The 22205-nt window shown below is 35.6% G+C and overlaps 1 protein-coding gene across 1 annotated transcript; it reads left to right on the forward strand.

Annotated features, from left to right (window-relative positions):
- The first annotated feature begins 5553 nt into the window (after positions 1-5553).
- LOC110447887 (arylsulfatase B-like) lies at positions 5554-20805 on the forward strand. Its single transcript, XM_021493852.1, has 14 exons — positions 5554-5848; positions 6612-6723; positions 7141-7192; positions 7408-7511; positions 8531-8637; positions 9804-9868; positions 11765-11866; positions 12318-12381; positions 12786-12883; positions 14747-14883; positions 16318-16376; positions 19181-19304; positions 19783-19961; positions 20262-20805. The coding sequence occupies exons 1-14, from the start codon at positions 5737-5739 to the stop codon at positions 20432-20434; spliced, it is 1488 nt and encodes a 495-aa protein (XP_021349527.1). The 5' UTR covers positions 5554-5736; the 3' UTR covers positions 20435-20805.
- The last annotated feature ends 1400 nt before the right edge of the window (positions 20806-22205 follow it).

Consider the following 22205-nt stretch of genomic DNA (forward strand, 5'->3'; position numbering starts at 1 on the left):
ATATTTAGCTGAGCAGAAACAGAGTTTATGATGATGTATTTTTCTGCATATCAATACTTTGGGTGCATTGGAACATCATGGAATGTTATTCATTCATATCAAAAAAGAATATCACAAAAAAACGCAGAATATATAATCCGAGTAGATGACCTTTTTTTAAAAGTTCAACAACAGAGTACAGCTGTAGTTACCTCCCCTTGAACACACCTCACCACAGTACAGCTGTAGTTACCTCCCCTTGAACACACCTCACACGATATCTTACCCTTTTCGCTTGTTTGTTTAAGTTTCATTTTTTTCGCTACGTTTTAAAATTATCTTTCTCTATTTAGACAAATATAGATATGTATCACGAAGAGTTAGGACACATTTTTCTCCAATAACGTTTATATGATGTCTACAACTTCTACCCCTTACAGCGTTACAAATATCGTGACATTGCATTTTTGTGAAATCAAAATTTATGAAGGTCAGCTTATCAATGTAATTTTGGTATGATTTTTATCAATAACAAATGCATTATGCTTAATTGTATGCGTATGTTTTTCATTGACAACACCTCGAATGCCGTACGAATTTCAAATTTGTAGCATTTTGTATATAGTAAAGCAATTAGTATACAGTGACATTTGCCATAGTGACAAATAACATGACCTTACGAGGTTGAAGTTAATGTACAAGATCCCCAGTTTCCCCGGTTCTAGCTGTGAGAACTTGTCATAACTTGGATTTTACCTACGCGGGTGTGACCGATGTAGCAGACGACGCTTCCATTTCCGTAACGCCTGGTATTCTTCTTGTGTATTTCTTAACTGCTTTTTTTTTGCAAAAGTTTTAACGATTTTTATCCTTTTTTATTTTTTGTGTTCGTCATTTCGGCGTTCTCTGTTTATTTCATTATTTGTGTATTTGATTTAATTAATGCTCATATGTTTACATTACCGGAAGGACATTTGTAACCATTGGAACACATGGATATTAGACGTTATCATGTAAATAAAGATAGCTATGAACATTGCAATTAGGGGTGTTATATATTTAACAGTTAAGCAGGAACTACATTTTTAGTGTTTTAATTTTAAGTAATTAGATGGTCATCTTTGGCTTTCATTATATATTAAGTCCATATAATGACCCGTGTTTCTTATCAGCTTTGGTTGGAGTATCGTGATGGTATAGACGTAAGCAAGCATTACAGTTTCCGAACAATCAGGTAAAGGAAAGAGAGTTACGAATGTGTTATCAACTGGTCTGTGTTCAGCCTTTCTCTTCTATATGGATTATGACCGATTGAAAGGTGAAAACATTGCTTGTTCAGACAAAAAGGATCCATTTTGAGAAAAGAACAACCGTTTAGAATAAATTACTTGCTGATAAGTTTCTCGATTGTGAAGTAATTGATTGATAAAGTGTTCATTATTATGCATAATATAGCATATTATAAATGTAAACATTAATGAAGATAAATTTCTGTAGCTAAACATCGGTTATCTAGTCACCACTAATCTGATAGTCCGTTATCAGACAAACATTAACCATATAGGACAATATCAAATCATGACTAATCCGGTAGTCATTCAAGCAAACATTAATCTGGAAGTTCACTTTCCAGAAATCACTAATCAGGTTGTACACTATCAATTTACGACTAATGTGCGCGCGGTTGTCCTACTATTCAGACGGTACTTTTGCTGATAATTTCTCTTGATAAAATGTTCGACTGCTGGATAACCGAACTACTCGGTAGTCAGTGAAGCGGACTTAAAACTACTCAAACTATCAAACTTTATCAAAAACATGAGTTCGGGTCATGTTTATTAGTTATATACCTGTGTATAAACCTGTGTATGTACCTGTGTATTTACCTTTGTATTTACCTGTATAATTAACTAAAGTCTAATCTTCTATACGTTTGTATACTTTTTAAATTCGTCTGAAAATGTTCGCAGTTTATCTACCAGACATGAAAAATGTGTACACAGTTTTTGAACTTTGGCCATGAAATAAGCCGACCTCTTCATAAGTGTCCCTGCTATTAAGCTTTGTGGGAACAAATATGACTGAATTAACGAGAATCCATATTTTAAATGTACTCTTCCTTTAAATATGTTGAATTGGAATAACGCGAGCCATATTTTATACTTTTTATCTTCACGGCGTTATGGCTCACTAACGAAATATACAATAGCGTCAATTTAAAAGGACTTCAATGCCAGTATTCAAGGACAAAGTATAGCATAGCGTCATTACCCAAGGACAAAAAATACTTTAGCGTCAACATGTAAGAATTATACATACTTCAACATCGACACATAAGGACAAAAAATACAACAGCGTCAACACACACAGATAATATACCACACCGTCAACACACAGGGACAATATACCACGCCGTCAACACACACATACAATATACCACATCGGCAACACACACGGACAAGATACCACAACGTCAACACACACGGACAAGATACCACAACGTCAACACACACGGACAGTATACAACACCGTCAAGACACACGGACAAGATACCACAACGTCAACACACACGGACAATATACCACGCCGTCAACACTCACGGACAATATACCACACCGTCAACACTACNAAATATACAAAAGCGTCAATTTAAAAGGACTTCAATGCCAGTATTCCAGGACAAAAAATACACCAGCGTCAACACACTCGGACACTATTCTACACCGTCACCACACACGGACAATATACCACACCGTCAATACAAAGGGACAATACACCACACCGTCAACAAACACTGACAATATACCACAACATCAACACACACGGACAATATACCACATCGTCAACACACATGGACAATATAACACACCGTCAATACAAACGGACAATATACCACACCGTCAACACACACGGACACTATACCACACCGTCAACACACACGGACAATATACCACACCGTCAACACCCACAGACAATATACCACACCGTAAACACCAACAGACAATATACCACACCGTCAACACCCACAGACAATATACCACACCGTCAACACCCACAGACAATATACCACACCGTCAACACCAACAGACAATATACCACACCGTCAACACACACAGACAATAGACCACACCGTCAGCACACACAGAAAATATACCACAGGGTCAACACACAGGGACAATATACCACACCGGCAACACAAACAGACAATATACCACAAAGTCAGCACACACAGACAATAAACCACACCGTCAACACACACAGACAATATACATTTTGTACCACATCGGCAACACACACAGACAATATACCACACCGTCAACACACACGGACAATATACCACACCGTCAACACCCACAGACAATATACCACACCCTCAACACCCACAGACAATATACCACACCGTCAACACACACAGACAATATCAACACACACAGACAATATACATTTTGTACCACACCGGCAACACACACAGACAATATACCGCCCCGTCATCACACACAGACAATATACCACACAGTCCACACACAAAGACAATATACCACACCGTCAACACACACGGACAATATACCACACCATCAACACACACGGACAATATACCACAACGCCAACACACACGGTCAATATACCACACCGTCAACACCCACAGAAAATATTCCACCCCCTCAACACCCACAGACAATATACCACAACCTCCACACACACAGACAATATACCACACCGTCAACACACACAGACAATATACTTTTGCACCACACCGGCAACACACACAGACAATTTACCACACCTTCATCACACACAGACAATATACCACACATTCCACACACAAGGACAATATACCACACAGTCAACACACACGGACAATATACCACACCGGCAACACAAACAGACAATAAACCACAAAGACAGAACACACAGACAATAAACCACACCGTCAACACACACAGACAATATACCACAACGTCAACACACACGGACAATACACCACAACGTCAACACACACAGACAATTTGCCACACCGTCAACACACACGGACAATATACCACACCGTCAACACACACGGACAATACACCACAACGTCTACACACACAGACAATTTGCCACACCGTCAACACACGCAGACAATATACCACAACGACAACACACACGGACAATATACAACACCGTCAACACCCACAGAAAATATACCACACAGGCAACACACACGGACCATACACCACACAGTCAACACACACGGACCATACACCACACAGTCAACACACACGGACCATACACCACACAGTCAACACACACGGTCAATATACCACACCGGCAACACAAACAGACAATATACCACGCCGTCAACACACACGGACACCTCTTGTGTCCATTTCTAAACTTAAATGACTGAATAAATAGATATGTTAATTAAATAAAATACCACAAACCGGTATTGACCAAAACCTGTTAGGATATCCAACTAAACTGGGCCTAATATTAAATCGTTCATGTCCGTTTGCTTATTAAATGTTATTTGTCAGTAAATGTCTACATTTTATCTAGAAGGTACGCCTACCTTGTACCGCGGAATTAGATTGTTATCCAAGTACGTGCTTGTACACACTTTTTAACCATGGGTCATAAAATGGGTCGACATTTAATACGTACCGATACGTTTTTACCTACTGTCGTTCAATCAGGCGTAGTGTCATTGAGTCCCTTCATATACTCATCACAAAACCCTGTATACAATCAATTGAATTGACATGGAAAAGCACTGGAATACCTGTGATTAATTCACCACGTGAAAGTTACCTTTGAAGATTCCACATGTCAATATTCGCCTATGTGTACAGTGATGCTGTAGTATTCTGTGTCTATGATAGAGAAATTTAAGAGAGTATTTATTAAACCTGCACATGTATTCTTGTATATAAATTTTCTAGTACAAATCTTCGAATGAATCTAGATGTGGTCCTTTTTAGTGGCATAAAAATAAATCCTGTTGGATGTTCACTCCCAATGTGATATCCCTGAGTATGCGACATAGAAATATATAAAACACAAACTTCTGATATGTAAGTGATTTATATGTTATTAAAACTGTTTCATTCATTTATGACACAGTTTATGAATATATGAATTAAACATTTATTTTTCTGTTTCTAAATACAAGAACTTGTTCATCCATACCAAAATTAATTCATACTACTAATTACTAATTTACACGTTAATTGCGCTATTACCACATCCATTGTTAATTTTAAACGATTGAAAAACTTACATAATTTAAAAATAGAGTCTATATGTATATATGCAAGCTTGTCACAGAAGCCTAGCAGTCTAAACTTACCAAACAATTGTTCTTGGTCATATAATTGACATCTGATAGTGTAGGCCTAAACACAGTGCAAAATATTGCGAAATAGAGTCTATATGCAAGCCTTTCACAAAAGCCTAGCAATCTAAACTTAACAAAAATGGTTTTAAAAAGCACATCCAACAGACGATTGTAAACAGTTAGGTTCCATTCCGTAAACAAACCACGTGGTTTTTTTTAAATCGAGAACGTCCCATTTTATGACCCGAGGTCAGGAACTGGATAATATTAATGTTGTCGGCTAGGTGATCAGTAACGACGAATGAAAAACAGTCTGCATTTATCAATGAACGTGTCGATGATCACATGACGAGATTGTTTTCGGTGATAAAGGTTGTGTTACATATTTGGAGGGTACGTAGTATAGCTAGTCAAAAGCAACGAACAGGTGTTGGAGTAAAATGGAGATCTTTCTAACATTACCTGTTCTGTGTGCTTTGACGCTGTTACTGCTGATCGGTGGCAGGGATGCCAAACAACCGAATATTGTGTTCATGGTAGCCGATGATTACGGTAAGCATCTAATATTTCTTGTCATTTCTTAATATAAGTATATGTCTGTCTTTAATGTAGGTCAGGTTTGATTAGAAGTGACGACATCTACCCGGTATACTCTGGACGACAGGGACCTGAGAATTTGTTATAGCTATATTTGTACCTACATGTAAACTAAGGTGTTCAGAGTAAGTTTACATGTTTAAGGGGTTTAATTCGACTTTCGGTAAAAATGACACCCCGAATGATCATATATATGAGTGACATTTTTACCGAAAGTCGATCTAAACCCCTAAACATGTAAACTTACTCTGAACACCTTATTTTAGGTCCAAATATATAGCTGTGACAAATTCTCAGGTCCCTGTGCTCTGGGCAGTGAAACTCTAAACTTTACTAAAACAGTGTTGCTACTAATCGTATGAATATTTTAATATACAGATCCAAACTTTTGTCCACATACGGTGACATAAAACCTTTCTGCTATTTCAAAAGTAAAGTGTTGAATTAGAAAACTTGCCACAAGGGAGACCATCCGTACAAAAAGTCTACATTTCATTTCACTTTATTAAAAATACTTCATCCAATAGATAATTTGTCAGTGTTTCTATGGCGAAAAGGACATTATTATAATTATAGTATAAAACAGTTCCCTTGATGAACCTCTAAAGAGGTGAACGCGTTTGGGAGGTACTTAGAATCTCTCTGTATTTGTATTTATAGTATTATATATATATATATATATGTTATAATTATTATCAATGATAACCGTCGTTTAAAGGCTGGAACGATGTAGGGTTTCGTAACCCCGACATGATCACCCCAAACATTGACAAGCTGGCGTACGAGGGAGTCATACTTAACCAGTCCTACGTACAGCCCGTATGTACACCGTGAGTATAGCTTTATTATGACAAATAGATAGTTTCCTCGGATTATTTCCAACGGGAGCTGTTTTCACGTTGATTATAAAGAATTCATATCGTTTAAGAGATACAGAAACAGTTTACCAAAATTATAGTTTGCAAGCGCTTCGCGATTTTCCTGATGACAAGGCTTTGTACTGATAGGCCGTTATCATTATACTTTACTGTATCTTGGCGTGTACAGGTTTTGTAAGGGCACTTACTCTTCAACGACTGTCATATAACAATATATATATATATATAAGGTTACTACATCTTTAAGACCCTATAAATCATTTAATCAATTTATTATAGAACCTAATTATGTATATTACCGAAACAAGTCATAAACAACTATTGTTTGTATGATCAACGTGAATGACGACAATATTTTACTAATATCAGGTCCCGGAATGCTTTCATGACAGGGGTGTATCCTTTCAAAGCTGGACTTCAGGTAATACTATTCTTCAATATCGTATAAACATTGCATTTAAGTGTATGTCTTTAAACTTTCTATTGATACATATCTTACACTTTCAAAAGTCATAGTGTCTTTCAGCACACACTGATATAGTTAAATGTATGCAAATAAATATATCTATGATATGTGAAATGACATAAGTATAATTAAAAGCTCATTTCAATTTGCATTTTTTCTTTTTACATTAGCATGGAGCTCTGTTACCTCAGCAAGCAGTGTGTTCACCCTTCAATAAACCGTTCCTCCCCCAATATCTAAAGAAACTGGGATATGAAACGCACGCCATAGGAAAGTAAGTATACCTCACGTAAATCGCTATCACGTCCGTCTTATCTGACCGTGAATGCTGTGTCCACATCTAAAGCACATTGTGATGATTATTATCACGACGATAAAGCTGTACATTATTGTCTCGCTGTTATTACAATAATAAGCCATTTTGCTTAAAAGTGATATTTTTCAAACGCAGGTGGCAAAGAGTATTGTCTATGGTGCGCGCTAGAGCTCCATAAAAAATATGTATACGCCGTCAAAACGAAGGTCAATACTTATGTTTACATCATAAATAATGAACAAATGCTATACAAAGAAGAAAACAGTCGAAGCGGGTTGCTACGATGGTAACTTTGGTAGCCGTAGTTCCAGCGAATCTACATCGATATATGGATAAATTTATAAAATACGCGGTGAACAACACTATTTATTTTCTCTATATCACTTTAAAATCTTTAAATGAGTAATATAAGTAGCATTTCGAACATTTTTATTAATTTAAAACGGTTGTTATGTACACGCATTGACACGCTTGTCTGGTAGTGACGCGGTCGAACGTCGCAATCAGAAGCCGCCATTTTTTACTTTACCAAAGAATTTTTAATGTGCATCCAAGGAATAAGAAGTTGGTCAGCATCCCTTTGTTGTACACAAAACAATGGCTGTCATCAAACAGTTATCTCGCTGAACGAGAAGGGCGCCATATTTGAAATAGGTATCAATCCGCCGAGCCTTTTGTCATTGCGTATACGCTAATTTATACGCAGACAGAGTTTATTAAGCTTAATAAGGGATCGGTGTTAATAAAAGTTTGTACACAAGTTCCAATGCATAATTATAGTACGAACAATACTCACTACTTGTTTGAGTACAATATATTTCACGTAGTCATTGTGAGTCTCCATGGTACATCATGCTAGCTTTCCGCACCAACGTTGTTTAGCGATTTTGTTGACGCTATTGTATCATTTTTCAACTTGTTTCACTGGACATAAGTTTGTATCATGTCGTGAAAATAAAATGATTATATATTTCCAGATGGCATCTGGGATTCTGTAAGTGGGAATGTACCCCAACGTACCGAGGATTTGACTCGTTCTATGGATTTTATCAGGGCCAGGAGCAATACTATAACAGAACTGTGGGTAAGTCTATTCTACTCATACGGGTGGGACTTTATTATCTCTAATTTTGTAAGTGGCAGGTTAATTGTTTTCTTACCACATTGTGACGTCACACAATGTAACCACATCAGGAACTGGAAATATGATATTAATAAAGTTGTGTTGGTTTTCCATATATTTTCCTATAAACTTTTCCCAAAAATGTGACATTTTTGATATTTGAGGGACGCATTTGATAATAGAATCTCAAACTCGTGTCAATCACTATTTTACATATATAACACTTAAATAACATGGTATTTATTCACTAATGAAACAAGCATTAAGGATGTACTCTTCTGATATTTCAATCACGTTCAAGTCCCTAAGGTATTTTGTAATATTTAACAAAGTATGATTAATTTTAATAGCATCTTAAAATGTGTCAAATATCTAGATATATGTTGACCAATTAGGCGGCCATTTTGAAAATGTTTATTTTGGTATATTTTTTGCGCTTCACGAACAGCCAAAATTTCACCGTTTTGAAGCTTGATTGATCTTTTAATTCGTCAGTGTGTCGCCATTTTTAATTGTAGCAAATTCATTTTCGCTGTACAACTTCATAATGTTCAATGTAATGAACATAATATGCAACAAAATGGAAAAAACTATACATTCTTGGTATTTTATTTTACATATTAAGTGTAACTGAAGTACTTTTAATTTTTGACCCCGAAATGGTGAAAATAAACAAATCATAATAGGACCAAAATAGAAGCACACGCCCCCCCCCCCCCCCCCCCCCCCCTCATTTTTATGGCTGTTTTTGAAAGAGAAACCGATTTTCTTTCGATCTGCTAAATATTTAAAACCGTATAATACATGTAGCAGAACTTTTTATATCAAGTGTTAAATCTGCAATTAGTGGTGAAAAAATGAGTATTTTGTCATTAACAAATTAGGGGTGGGAGTAACTTAAATTGATTTTCTGAGATAAAAGACTTAGTTAAAGGAGTTTATTCATGCATATCTGATAACACACTTGGAAGATATTGTATGATTGTGTCCTGCAAATGGTCATAACAGCTATTAACTCAATTTTCCAAAAATGCATATGAGAAAAAAGTTTAATACAGGAAAGTTTTGATTTCTCCAGATATACATCCTTTATTACGATGCAAAACTTATTGGTGTGTTTGAAACAGCTGGTGGAAAGGATTTCAGGGACGATAAACAACCCATTATGCCGGATACCACGAAATATTCAACCGTAAGTGTATACGCAACCTTAAAACACTTCAAATGCCATCTATTATATACACCACGAGTTCCTATTGAAGTAATCAATTGAAATCCAAATACAGTCGACTTTATTAAGGTGAAAGGTGAACTTTGAAAACGTCTAACTAAAACGGATAACTGGAACGCAAAGGTAAATCTTCTACCGTATATGATAATTAGTTGTACTTTTAAATACTGGCAAATCAATATTCAAGACTGAACACATTGATATTGCAGCAATAAATTGTAAATCAGGCCATGTATATTGTTGACGCTCAATGCCTTACAGGTTACTCAATAATTGTATGCGTGTATGTGTTATGTTTTTTTGTAATTATCATTTGCTATACAATGATTAAATATGAATATCTATAATATACTGTTGATTTTAGGTAGAAAGCTCCACTATTCTGTTTTGTACGCAGGCATTAAGGGGTTATTTCGCTGTTATTTGTTTTCTTTTTCTTTATTTTTATATACAAAGAACATGATATGTTGCTGCCTTTCAAGTTCCTCTACTTGGGCTACTCTTACAAATCTCTCCTTTATACCTTCCACTCTTACAAGCTGGAACTCGCCAGGTTTATCAGTACGATCGTTGTTTTCCATATATTTTTTAAAACTCTCTTACCTTAAATGTACAACCAACTCTCCTATCTAGTGACCTTTATAGTGAATTTTCTCGGAAGTCCAATTTGCATCTGTGGACATCCATGTGAGAATCATCCTCGATATCCAAAGGGGTTACGTTCACTTTCGCTCTCTACACCCCTGGAATATGTCATAGCAAAATTGAAGACTCGGTGTGCGCCACCTTGTTGATGAGACAAGGAGACTAATTCGATCCTTTGATATACATCAAAAGAATATCGCGGTCACGTAACGGTAAAAGTTGACAGACTTTGAAGTCGGGCGTTTCTCCTTTGTAATCTTCAGGTATCAGCCTAGCGATTGGTCAGTTTTTTTTTTTACCTGAGACCAATCAAACAGCTATCTTCGTGCCTTCAATTTTGCCATGACATATTCCAGGGGTGTAGAAAACGAAAGTGAGCGTTACCCCTGGATATCGAGGATGTGTGAGAATATGCCTTTCACTTTTCCTTTGAGAGTCAACTTTTTGGCAATGTCAGGCGTATTATGTTTTGACATTTGAATGTCCCAGTATTCATATTTAGAGCTTTTTTGTTTGTCGGTTGAGATATTTCTGTATCCCTTAACTGTTACGTTTTGAGACATGTGCATCATTTTATCAAATTCAGCAATATGATTTCAACGGTGTCTTTTTATGTTGTGTATTTGTGTTTGTGTGAATATTAGATATTCTACTTCATGTTTATGCCTATTCTCATTTTTATAATGTAATTGTAAATGTATGACGAGAAAAGGCTGTGATAAGTTGTAATAACTTATGCCTAATCCCTTGTTCAAATAAATTGGCAATAAATTATGTATAAAATTATAGCCTTTCAAGAGAATATTCCCGGTGATGTTACTGGAAAATGCAAAACAACTATTATGACCAGCAGTGCAGTGGAAATGCTTTATTAAAAAGAGGCGCGGGAGTCCCATCGCCACAGCAGTGATGTTTTTAGTGAAAGAAAAAGATAATTGATAAATTTCAATCGGATAAAACGCTTTGGTATAGCAACTCCAAGTCAGAAAAAATGCTGAACAAATTGGAGCACTTCTTTCTTAGTGACACGACAAAAAACAGAGCTTGTGAGCTTTCTACCTTAATCCCTGATTGGAATCATCAAAAATTATAATATCTTATTAGACACAGATTAAAGTAACGATAACGTTCATTCCGCTTATATACTTATATCCTTGACAATGAAGCATTTGAAGGAAAACTGTTTTTTAATAAAATGCAATTCAATTTCAGTATGTCTATGCCGATCGTGCACGGAAGGTGATATCCCAACACGACAAGAGCAAGCCATTCTACCTGTACTTCCCATTCCAGTCTGTCCATGAGCCGATCGAGGTAGCATACTTTATATTAACACAATAACTAAATGTATTGTCATTGTTCACTGAATGCCAACAAAAGATGGGTAAAGGTGTTTAAACCAAAACCTTTCAGCTGCAAATTTTAGTTCTAAATGCTTTATATAAAATTGTTGTGTGTGTGTGGGTGTGTGTGTGTGTTTGTGTGTGTGTGGGGGGGGGGGCGGGTTGAGGTGGATTCAATTATGATGAAGGTATATGAATGTGGGATATGGATATTCTACACCCTCGGGGTAGAATATCCATATCCCATAAACTTACATAAGATATACACTATTGATAGTTTTAATAAGAAACTTATTAATTAATATTAATTTATTTCGTTGTCCCTGTTAATAACTTTATACTTTTATTTAATACTTTTTGACAGTATGTGCCAACATAAATATAGGACAAAGACGGTAAGAAATAATTAATACTGATTTCAGGTTCCCGTAAGTTATGAGAATATGTACAGCAACATAAAGAATGAAGGAAGAAGGAAATACTCCGGTGAGTAATAGATGGGTTGATAATACATGCCTTTGTACAGCTCAGAAAATATGTGCATTGTTGCTGTGATCGTAATCAGCTTTTATTCTTCACTAAGTTTTAACATATTTCATATTTTTAATCTCAACATTCAATGTTATCATATCGTCAAACAACGCTATATCTAAGACTAGACTTAGAAAATTTAATATCTTTCATGTAAACTTTACAAATAAAATAATATCAGTTTCGTATGTATATTTTCAAATATATCGATGCATTTGATTATTTAATATTGAAAACATAAGTTCCAATACAATGCAATTCTCTCAAAAATGCAGCTGCATTCTTTACATTAACTGTAAGGAAAGGCATGTCCTTAAATGTTTTGGTTTAGCTGTGAATGTATAAAATACTATGTTAAGGTATGGTGACGGCAATGGACGACTTGGTAGGGAATGTGACTGCCGCTCTGAAGGAAAATGGCATGTATGACGAGACACTTTTCGTCTTCACCGCCGACGTAAGTAATAATGTTAATTGTAAAAAAGATACGTTTCGTGCTCACAGCCGACGTAGGTCAGGGTGTTCATTGAAGCATGCGATTTTGTTTTTCTCGACGACAAATGTCGGGGTGTTAATTGTAGCACGCCATTTTTGTTTTCACTGACGACGTAAGTCAGGTTGCAAATTGTTGTTAGTCATTTTTGTTTTCAATGCCAACGTAAGTCAGGTTGTGAGTTGTAGCTTGTAATTTTTGTTTTCACTGGCAACGTACGTCAGGTTGTGAGTTTTAGCTCGCCAATTTTGTTTTCACTGACGACGTAAGTCAGGTTGTGAGTTGTAGCTCGCCAATTTTGTTTTCACTGACGACGTAAGTCAGGGTGTTCAATGTTGCTCGCTATATTTGTTTTCATGGACGACGTAAGTCAGAGTGTCTATTGTTGCTCGCCCCTTTGTTTTTACTGCCAACGTAAGTCAGGTTGTGAGTTGTAGCACGCCACTTTTGTTTTCACTGACGACGTAAATCAGGATATCAACTGTAGCACGCCACTTTTGTTTTCACTGTCAACGTAAGTCAGGATATTAACTGTAGCACACCAGTTTTACGAACACAACCGACGAAAGTCAGGTTGTTAAATTTAGCACGCAAGTTTAATTTTCACCGACGACGTAAGTCATGGTGTAAATGCTAGAAAGACATGGGTTGTAAAATTATAACTTTTTAATGGTTTTCCAGGCATCTCCCACCTTTCTCTATTTGATATTTATTTCGGATTACTGTGGACATATATTTTCAATAATTTTACCTTAAGGTAATAGCATTGTGTCACCATTTCTCAGTTGAATTTCTTCAAATGTTGTAGTTATATTGCTTTGAAGTAAAGAAAATTTTCTGCCACAAAAAAATATAGGTTGTCGGAATTTTAAGGATTTTAAATGGAAATTTATGTAAAAAGGAGTGAATTTTGAAAAATAAAAGAAAGACACAATATTTTTACAAAATAATGTCAATAAAAATGATACTGACACATATTAGTATTGCATTAATGTATATCAATTTAATAAATGATGAAAGTGTATAAAATTAATTCTCTATACACGATATAAAAATTGACTTTTTATAATAAAACCATATACACATAGTAATTGCAGGTAAGAGTTATCACAGTAGTGAAATAGGTAGCCGGTTTCCTGAAGTACAAAAAAAATGGACACATGTGACTCATTGATAAAAAAAAACTGATTTAATGCCTGGATTGCTTTGAAATAATTTAATTTTGAGAGAACACACTGCTATGTCAATAATAAACATACAATAGTCATCAATTTAATATTAAACATTAGAATTTGCGGAAATTGTGATACTTTATCCCTACATTTTCAACTAGGGATGTACTTCCTGTTTCCGTTTATCAATACACTCCAATGACCTTAAGAACCAATGATGAGTTATATGAGGACGAATTGGCAATACATGTAATAAGAATGTATGCTTTGATCGCTTTCTGCATGGCATTATTATATGTAATAGGCGCTTACCAATTTTTATTTCTAATGATTTTTTTTAGTCACAATGAAAACATATGATTACATATCTCCTGGTGGACCGTCAGTCTTCAAAGTTGACTATATATAACCTTGTATCTTGATATCAGTATTGTACGGTTTAAATCAAATACATTGTACGTCAATTTAAGAAAATAATTGACTGTTTCAGCTAAAAATTGTAAAATTATGTTTAAAAGATTTTGTATATTTCTAACTAGACAAACTTAGGCAAAGGTAACGACAATAGTATCTAGTTCGATCAACCCAAAACTCAAAATCCAAACTAATTTCATCGTTACTTCCTCGATTGATTTTTCATCTTTTGTGTTGATAGAATGGGGGATGGCCACTCTTCCACGGTAACAACTACCCACTTCGAGGCGGGAAAATCACTATATACGAGGGCGGGACCCGGGCGACAGCTTTTATCAGCGGAAAAGGACTGGAAAAAACCGGATATACATATAACGGGTCAGAGCAAATTTATATTGTATACAAACATGTTCGAAGATATTGTAAAGAAATATACATGTAATGCTATTGTTATATCGGGTATATCCTGATATTCAATCCATTGTCAAATCGGAAATAATGCAAATGATATTATACATCACCTATATAACATCTGATTGGATTTAAACTGATCACATGACAGAGAAAGAAAATAGCGTTAATGTCTCTCGTACTCAAATTTCATCAATCATAATTCCCTTGCAAAATGCGTCCGGGGAACTACATCTGAGCACCGAGGTACTCAAGGAGACGAAAACACTAGCTAGTAAGCCTAATCATCGCTACAGTTAATATTGTTCGGTAAACTTATAATCCATTACCCTTGGTCTAAACATGATCAATCTTGTCAACACAACGGGAATCGTCTTTCTCTATATTATTATTCAAGCTATAAAAACAGCGTTTTGACATTAGAATTCGTTATTTGGCTATACAAGTATAATCCATTCATTAAAAATTAGAACAGAGTTATAATAGTAAAGATTTTTTACAATTCAATTCATAACTACAAGAAAAATATTAAGTTTTAACACATACAACCATTGCGATACAAGAAATATCAGTCTCAATCGGGAACCGTCGACACTTCCCGTTAGAAAGAGCATCTTGTATCAATATTTATTCTTGCAAACACGCCGCCTGGCGAAAACTCACGAGTGGTACTTATCACGTGTCTGAATTGATATTTGCAGTGGGTTTTTTTGGAACAAGTTGCAATACTTATAACTAATTGATATGTATATGCATTACATACATTTATCGTATTTTCGAACTCGTTGTAAATTATGAGAAATATGCTGACATACTATTAAACTATTGTACGGCGACTTGCAATTTCCATGATGTCGTACAGTAATCTAAAATCAAACATTCAAGTTGCCGTAAAGTTCGACGAAATTTCATTTAATACCATGCTTTCACTGACACAATGAATGTGTGTAATGTAGATACATCTTTATTTAGTTGACTCATATATGAATGTTTTCTATGGTTTAAGTAAACGGTGAAATGTGAGCTATTGATAAAAAAAGCCTCAAGCACATTACAGCCTCTAAAGTAAGGAAAATATAGAAAAAATCTCACCTTCAACTGCAGTCCAACTCGTGTGATATCCGCCTGCCTGGTAGCAATATCCGGTGTCGTTATCACACAGTGATTGTAAAGTCATGCGATCAACTCACTACAATCCAATGCGCTGTTGTGGGGATAACGTGTAATGATATGTTAATAGTTTATGTTATGAATCGAACTTTAGGCTAAATGGTTGACAACACAAGTAGAAGGAGTATAGGAATACATGCATTGATGACGATCGGGTTATTGTTAATTCTTATATATATGTATGTCACATTAGTTAACTGATATAACTGTGCTCGTTTATACGTCCTCCAGTATGATGCACGCTGTTGACTGGATGCCAACCATATTGTCTGCCGCCGGTGGTACACCAGGTATGGTAATAAGTTTGCTTTTTTTTAAGAACAATAAAGAAAAATATATGTATCGAAGAATTATAATTGGTCCCCCTGTACATCACACTGGGTATCCCGATACACTTAATTGTGGACATGCACCAATAACGCTGAGTCAAATATATCAAGCCCGGGAACGCTGAGTGGATTTTTTTTCTTTTTTTTTCTTTCTTTTTAAATTAGCTTAGGCAATGGTCTGAGGTTAATATCACATCACACTTACCTGCAGAAAAGCCCATAACTGTTTTATTATATTCTTCAAAAATGCTTCAACAATTAAATTTCGATATGTGGCTGATGCTCAATTCCTCCTAGGCCCTGCCTTTTGAGTTCAATGGACATGGCTTGGAACGTTCGTTTTGACTTGGGACTTTCTGTACCGTTGATGATGTCCAAATTCCTGCAAATATATATTCAATCCATGCCTTATAGACTTGAGAGTTGACCTCTTGTATAGTTCACCTTTACTGGAACGAGCATCCGTGTAAAATCAAGCCAGGGTTGAATCCAACAATTCACCGTCATAGCTTGCTTTTGAAGACATCGTCAATGTTCTTTTCTTTTAATGAAAAGCATGACAGACACGCACTACGTGTTCAATGGCCCTTTTCAATTTACAGGAGTTTTATCTTCCAGCAGTTTCTGAAAACTTTGAGATATAACGGTGGCGAAGCGTTCGCCAGGAGCCATCTTCTGTTGTAGTCTGACAGATCGCGTTTCGGTCTAACTGCGCATGCGCTACGACAGGTTGCAGGGAATTTCCATATAGGCTTTATTTAGAATTCGATACTCATCGGATAACCAGTCTACATGTCTTTTTTAGGAATGGTCACGTGTATAGGATCCGGCCAATGGATTGCGGGAAATTTTTAATTATATGATAATTCAGTTTAATAAACTATTATTTTTAAGACTGCGCATAAGTGTTGATATCAGTAAAGGTTGGAGTCCTTAAAGGTATTTGATGCGTCTTTCAATTTTTTTAAATGTTTATTTTCGGTGACATTTACATTTAGATGAAGAAATAAGCTGTTTTATGCCTTCTCATGAATTTTAAATAATTAATAATTATTGGTGAGTAATACCAATTTAAAGACTGTATTTTTGGAGTGGATTCTATGCCTCAAACGAAATGGACGTATCTGCACAACCTGGCTATTTTATACAAACTTACATTTGAAATATTGTAAAACTATTGAAATTTCTTGTAGCGATGTTTCCATATCTTTGTATGACTATTATTTAGATTTCTGATGATGATATTGGTTAACAGATAACAATTAAGTGGTCCGACAGAGTTTAAAAATAGATCATTTTTATGGATCAAGAACATCGCATTTCTAGCATTCTTTAACAAAAAGTATCAGATGAAACTTCGTATTCACTGTTCCTATGAAACAGTTCGACTCTGCGATCATTTGTGTTCGCCTCTGGAGATGTTATGCTCAAAAGTGACAACCCCTATCCTTAAACGCAGCATTTGTGCGGTACGTATGAATTCCTGTTACTCTAAGGTGTTTACAAGTCTTCACTTAATGTCAACGATCATTGCTGACTGATAAAAAATAGTTCGTTAGAGTACATAAAACTGTTTACAGGTAATACAATGGTAAATCTTACTGAAAGTGAACAGTGTTCAAAGTAAAATAACGCATCAAATACCTTCAACAATGTTTGTTTCAACTCGAAATTTTACACATATATACCCTAATGGACAGTCTTTATAGTAGTAGATAAATAAACTGGAAAAAGACTATTGTTTAGGTTGATTTTACAAAAACTTCCATCAACCGTCTATACGCTTGATATAAGTGACTATGCGTTATTTGTGTCTGTTCCGAGTTCAGTGTACTGGGATGCAAGGTGTTATATATATCCCTATGTTAAAAAGGTCTTGTTAATGGTATTGATGAACTATACATGCTTTTGTTTCCTACTATGGTCATGTTGTGGTCAGTGGACATTAAACGTTAGCCGCCAGACTTAAGGTCATAGGAGTGTATTGCTAAACGGAAATAGGAAGTACATCCCTAGTCCAAATCCAATGTAGGGAGAAAGTATCACAATTTCCGCATAATCTAATGTTTAATATTAAAGTGATGAATATTGTATGCTTTTTATTGACAGAACAGTGTGTTCTTTCAATATTAAATTATTGCAAAGCAATCCAGGCATTAATTCAGGGTTTTTTAATCAATGAGTCACATGTGTCCATTTTTCTGTTCTTCAGAAACCGGCTACCTATTTCACTACTGTGAAGTTTTTCAAGAACGATAACTCTTGCATGCAGTTACTATGTGTACATGCTTTTATTATAAAATGTCAATTTTTAATCGTTTATAGATAATTAATTGTACACAATTTCAGCATTTATGAAATTGATATACATTAATGCAATACTAATCTATGTTAGTATCATTTTTATTGACAATATTTTGCAAAAAATTGTGTGTTTCATTTTTTTTTCAAAATTCACTCCTTTTTACATAAATTTCGTTTTAAAATCCTTAAAATTCTGACAACCTACACCTTTTTTGTGGCAGAAAATTTTCTTTACTTCAAAGCAATAAATCTACAAATTTTGAATAAATTCTACTGAGAAATGGCGACACAATCCTATTACCTTAAGCATAAGTTGGCAAATCCTAACTTGAACATATCAACAGATTGTCGTCACAATATAAAATGAACATTTTGTAACGCGTAGACGTTTGCCATATTAACTGTAAAATTAGCAGTTCAGGTGTATTGAGAGTAACGTTGTCTTATTTATGTTCCCAAAGAAAAGGACATTGATGGACTTGACCAATGGGAAAGTCTGAGGACCGGTGCCCCGTCCAAACGAACTGAGTTCATATACAACTTGGACGATATGAATCCCCCTTTACAAGGACATGCGGCTATCAGGTACATGTAAAAAGTTTCAAAATAAGCATCACTAAGTTTCTCAAATTGTGCGTTATCTTCGACATCATCTTATATGACAACAACACTGCACACTAGTTTCAATGTGCCAATCAACTCAATTCTGTCGTTTCTGCAGGAAAATGTTAAAAAGTCAGATAAACAATAAAGTGTTCTTAGCAAAGAGGTACCTAAACAAAAGCTAATTTTACTGTCGCTTAATCTGCATCGAACAGAAAAGCTGCAGTTTTACCTGCAGTGAATAGAACGTACCGTTCTTATTGGTTAATATTGCTTTTTGTTTATCTTCCGGCGGTTAAGTAAAAATTTACAAAACTAATTTATGTTAATTCACTAGTTAATATGAAATAAAAAAGTCATACGATCATGATATTTATTTATTCTGCCAAAAAAATATCTGTTTATACATGTACATGTTTTCCAATATATCTTAATATTAGCTAAATATTTATTTGAACAGAGTGGGAGATTACAAACTGATAGAAGGATACCCCGGACTGTATCCTGGATGGTACAAACCGGAAACGGAAACAATAAACCTCCAAACGAAGAAGAATGACATAAATACCACCAACGACGAGCGATATGCCAAACAAGGAAACGTTCAATGGCTTGGAAGGGAGCTTTACAATTTAAAGGGTATGTAGACTTCGTTTTGTTGGATTAATGTTCTCGCTATTAGGACGTGGCATTACTTGGATTAAAACTATATTTACCAGGTGGATTTCGTCGATGAAGCAGAAGACGCTTACCCTTACAGGCCACCTGGTCGTATCCCTACATTTTCGGAACACCATATCTTATCCTTAAGATTGCTTGATTGACAATTCCCGCTTTAAGACATTTTATGTCAAATCGTATTGTGAAATATACTTGTTCATCGCATATCTATAAGATGTGATATCTTCTAAAATGAAAATATTCTTGTTCCGTGTTTAGATGACCCGTATGAACATCACGACTTGTCCCTGTCACACTGGGATATTGCGGAGGAGCTGAGCAAGAAAATGGCTGAATATCACAAACAGATGATTCCCGCTAATTCCCCAAAAGGCTCTGCAGCTTCCAACCCTCAAAATTTCGATGGATATTGGTCCCCTGGCTGGTGCTGATGAATAAACATGTTACTTGGGCATGATATATCTGAGACTGTTATTGTACACATCTGATTATAAAGCATATGTAAATGTCAATATCTAAATAAAAAAACAAATCTTATACCTGAACATAAGCCAACTTCCAGCAGTTGGGACAGACTAAATTGACAAAACATGTTCCATCACCGCAAGCATTGGCATACACCGTGGCAAAACATTGTTAGGCATCTTTCAACAGACATACACCGTGACAAAACGGGACTAAGTATCTGAAACAACGAAACACACCATGACCTAAAAAAAATCGAATTGTATGACAATTGTGCAATTTATTAGCTTGTTTGTTTTTATGATACCTTATGAATTAAAAATTGAAATTGTGGCTATATTTTTGTTGAAGATTTAGTCACTTTCTGGTAAATGTGCTGATATTTTTGTAACTGTTGAAAATAGTTAACAATAGGACTGAGGAGTTACGGAACAAAAGAGAACAAGACATCGTAGACCAGGCTAATAAAAGTTACTAAGGACAAATCACCAACAACAAGAACTAAAGAGACATCAACATTTTTTATCTAATTTTTATAGTTTGTGATTGATTGATATCAGCTAATTTTCTACTGTAGATCATGGGCGTTGTACGGGCAAAGGTAGTGTAGCGCAAATGGGCTTGGTCGATAGCCGACGACCAGGTTGTTCAATATGTAGGAACGTCTGCCTAGAGCTCGGGGGCCCCTTAATGCGAATCCCGATCTGGCCATGCATGTTTTCACTCTTGTTATAACTGGATAACTATGCATACTGATACCACAGAGGTCGATGACCATTACATACTTCGTTAAAACTTAATTGATAACTGATTATACATAGCTGTGAACGTATGATAGAGCTGCAACATGTATTTGAGACCTGTGTACCTTCTACAGATCTTATAATAGTCACCGTCCAAACCTTGTGGTATTCATGGTCACTTACCATTTCCCAGAATGTATAGAATATATATAATAACAAATATATGAAAAGAGTAACTGCTATTCACACGCAAGTGGTGACAGCAGTAGTCGAACGGCGTGCTACTACTATATATACATACAGGAAAACTAAGGCCAGCTGTTCTGGAGGGTAAGAACCAGGGCTGGTAGTTTAAACTGATATATTGTTAACAAGTTGAACGTGCCAAAATTGTTATAGTTTACTCAGATAAGCTCCCTAGTTAATGAACAATAAATTCGGGGAAAATGAGGATAAATGATAAACTTTCAGATAGAAAAAGTAAATAGAGTTACATAAAAGTGAAATATGGAAAACTTACATCAATACTCTAATTCTATCATAGATAACTAAAACAACAAATTCGAGTGATAATGTTTGAACAGCTTTCTAAGACACTCAGCACTTTGAAATTGAAGAATACGAATTGCATTTCCAAGTTATCTGACTTCGTCAATACACGTCCATCACATATCCGTCGTTGTTGCCAACCCATATATGACCATTGTTCTGTATGGATACAGATGTAGGGGATACATTGCCATGGAGAAGTACCCACAACGGAAGACAGAACGGAGACAAAAGTTGGACCGTTTTGGACCATTCCTCGGCTATTAGTATATCCCCAGTGGATGTAAACTTCACATCATTGACACAGAACTGCTCGTCTGCTTTGCTGAAGGCTACATCACCGTACAGTACCTTTCCGTGTCCAGTGTATCTTAAAGTTAGCTCTAACTGTTCATTAAGGAGCACCAAATGTGTAGATATGTCGGCCGTTTTGTTGGTGACAGCT

The sequence above is a fragment of the Mizuhopecten yessoensis genome, unplaced genomic scaffold (genome assembly GCF_002113885.1).
Source record: "Mizuhopecten yessoensis strain PY_sf001 unplaced genomic scaffold, ASM211388v2 scaffold3645, whole genome shotgun sequence".
Taxonomy (NCBI): Eukaryota; Metazoa; Mollusca; class Bivalvia; order Pectinida; family Pectinidae; genus Mizuhopecten; species Mizuhopecten yessoensis.

Coding starts and splice junctions, on each gene's coding strand:
- LOC110447887 (XM_021493852.1), top strand. CDS start 5,737: ATGGAGATCTTTCTAACATTACCTGTTCTGTGTGCTTTGACGCTGTTA. Junction 6,724..7,140: donor GTACAGCCCGTATGTACACC/GTGAGTATAGCT, acceptor TACTAATATCAG/GTCCCGGAATGCTTTCATGA. Junction 19,962..20,261: donor GGAGCTTTACAATTTAAAGG/GTATGTAGACTT, acceptor TTCCGTGTTTAG/ATGACCCGTATGAACATCAC.